The 3,091-nt window shown below is 26.0% G+C and overlaps 1 protein-coding gene across 1 annotated transcript in view; it reads left to right on the top strand.

The window, feature by feature from the left end:
- The window catches only part of LOC106789998 (RING-box protein 2), a 38,520-nt gene extending 35,523 nt beyond the window's left edge, over nucleotides 1-2,997 (top strand). The window contains exon 2 of the mRNA XM_014754613.1: nucleotides 2,527-2,997. Within this exon, the coding sequence (XP_014610099.1) occupies nucleotides 2,527-2,708 (182 nt within the window). The 3' untranslated portion in view covers nucleotides 2,709-2,997. The remainder of the gene's footprint in view (nucleotides 1-2,526) is intronic.
- The last annotated feature ends 94 nt before the right edge of the window (nucleotides 2,998-3,091 follow it).

Below are 3,091 nucleotides of genomic sequence, written 5' to 3' on the forward strand. Positions count from 1 at the left end.
TTTTTTTTTTTTTTTTTTTTTTTTTTTTTTTTTTTTTTTTTTCAATTTTGTCAACCTCCCTCTCTCACGTTTGAAATTCTTTAATTGTTTTGTTTATTTAATTAACATAGTTATATATTAGCAAGAAAAGTATTACTTTCCCAATAGTTGCAACTATTAAACACATACCATCTATGCGGATTACTTTCACCCGGTGTTTTTAACACATTCAAAAGATTAATTAAATATGTGTAATTTATATATTTTTATATTTATATTTGTAAATATATAGAGTATATAAGATTTATATATATATATTAACAATAACTCATGGTAAATAAACGTAAATAGTTAGTAATTTTTGGTTGAACATAAACGATTTTCTTTTCTCATATACATATAATATATATACATACACACACAAAAGTAAAGATGTATCAGAACGATGTTTACTGGTAATCGTATGCAATAATGTTACTCTTAGACTCGTGTTAGATAAGAGAGTGGAATTTTACTGACCGTTGCATATATATACACGCGTGTGTGTGTACATATATATATATACAATATATATATATTTATAACATATGTGTACGTAAATCGGTAACGAGACAACGTAAAATGATATGTCTCATTCAACGCGAGCAACAGCGACTTGAGAGGATCGATGATCACGAAGATGCTTATATATCATAGTTACCATCGAATAACCAACTTCCCCCTCCCCTCTCCACCCGTTCCACCCGTTCCCTCCCAACTATCATATACCTCTTTTTACACCGCAATAATAAACTTTCTAAAAGCGTTTCTCATTACGTGTGAAAACGTTATTCCTTTGTGTGTATGTCTTATCTGTCACGTATTTTAATTATAGTCTTTCGATAAACCTTCGAATTCTTTTTAAGATTTTTATTCCTTCTTTTTTTTTACTTTTGATATAAAATAATACATTCTCACGTTCTTCGTGAAATTAAAAAAAAAAAAAGAAAAAAAAGACTCCCCCCCCTTTCTGTCACTGTGTTACATGTAAAATTTAAAATTTATTGTATATACGTATTTAAAAAAAAAAAAGAAAAGGAATTAAAAATAAGGAAGAGAGATTAATTAAAAATATGCATATACAATGACGTTATAAATTATCGGTATCAGTTTAGAGAAATGTACGATGAGTGCATTTTAAAAGACGCAGGTAAAAGATATTTCTTTAATTTCAATTATTTAATCTTGCAAATGTGTGTACGAAGAAATGTATTCAAAAATATATATTGAAATAATTATGCGTGCTATATAAAGGAATATAATTTAATTAATTCGCAAATAAAAAATGATTAATTTTGTTACTTTCTATTTTTATTATATTCATTCTTTTCTTTTTATATCTTTCATTAATTATATTACACTGTTCTGTTCTTTGTCTATTATGAATTGTATCGCGATAATCGATATTTCATTGTTGAATCATAATACGCCATTAATTCTTCGCGATAGTTCCATCAGTTTTTTAAATCAAACATATTTATTTATTTGAAATTTTTGATCAATAAATTTTGTTCAATGAGTAATATATAGAAATATTTTGTATATTAAATATAAATAATAATTGATTAATATGTTAAAAAAATAAATGATCAGTATTTATATTACTTTCCTTTTTCTATTTTCCTATTTTGTAATTTCTTTTTTTAAAATGATTGAACGTGACACTAATTGAAAATATTACGTAAACGTAAAGTCGACGAAGAAAAGTCGCAAGAAATCAACAGATGATTAATTTTATTCGCGTGCACGAAAACACAAAAATTGAAATCGTCATTAACTATTTCCTTCCTTCTACTATTTCTTTGATTATTTTTCTTTATTTTTTTGAAGTTTCTATTCATCACTTTCAACACGATGGAATAGAAAAAAAACAAACGCAAATTAGCGTGATCATTTATTTAAATATAATGATCAAGATAAATTATTTATTCTCTCATTTATATTATTTTTATTTTTATGTTTAGGTATATATGTATATAATATGTAGATTAACAAATGTTGTATTGGTTAACAATTTTAAAACTCTACGTATTAGCATGTTTTTTTTGATTATGAGATTGATATATCGAGGTTTTACTCTTCCTATTGACATAAGCGAGCTAATGCAAATTTTGGTCTCTTGATATTCATTTGATTCCAATGTATGTGTGTGTGTATATATAAAATAAATTTAACGATTTTAAATATATATTTTGAAAGACGTAGAAAATTTCTCAATTACAGTAGAAGAAGATACTGACCTGTTTATTTCTGCGCAAGAAAATAATTAACGAACGATAAAATACAACATCGTTTTGAAAAATACGAATTAAAACAGTGAAACCTTCTGAATTAAAAAAAAAAAAGAATAATAAAAATTAATTATTTTTTGCATTAAAATCTCGATAAAAACACTGTGGCCCTGAAATGGGAATTTTTATGATAAACAAAAAAAAACATAAATTGATAGAATAAATAAAAAAAAAAAAAGAATTATTTCCTAAGACACATTTATTTAATATTTTACAGATGCGTGCCTACGTTGTCAAGCAGAAAGTAAAAAGGACTTTTATGGACGACAGGATTGCGTTGTTGTATGGGGCGAGTGTAACCATTCGTTTCATTATTGCTGCATGTCCTTATGGGTGAAACAAAACAATCGTTGTCCATTATGCCAACAGGAATGGTCCATCCAAAGAATGGGAAAGTAACGACAACGTAAAAATAGGACACCTATCCTTTTAACGTTGTTTTTCTTCTTCTTCTACATTTTTTCCCCCCTATTATTAATAAATACAATCTTTGTGTCGTTTTAAACATTTTTTTTTTTCTTTCGTTCGGTCTAATTTTTCTGACGTTTCGTACAACTTCATCAAAATTATTCACAGTACAAAAAATTCTGCATTAATCGCGTTACTCGAATGTAACCAGATAGATTTCGCAGGATATCAGTTGAAAAAAAAAAAAAACAAAAATGTTCGCAAAATTAATATTCTTTATTTTTTTTTTTTTTTTTTTTTTTTTTTTTTTTTTTTTTTTTTCAAAATTTGCCTTTCTTCGTGAACGTCCGTTTACGAAATTTCGAAACCAACTT

Source organism: Polistes canadensis, unplaced genomic scaffold, assembly GCF_001313835.1.
Source record: "Polistes canadensis isolate GaletaPanama2010 unplaced genomic scaffold, ASM131383v1 scaffold_210, whole genome shotgun sequence".
NCBI lineage: Eukaryota > Metazoa > Arthropoda > Insecta > Hymenoptera > Vespidae > Polistes > Polistes canadensis.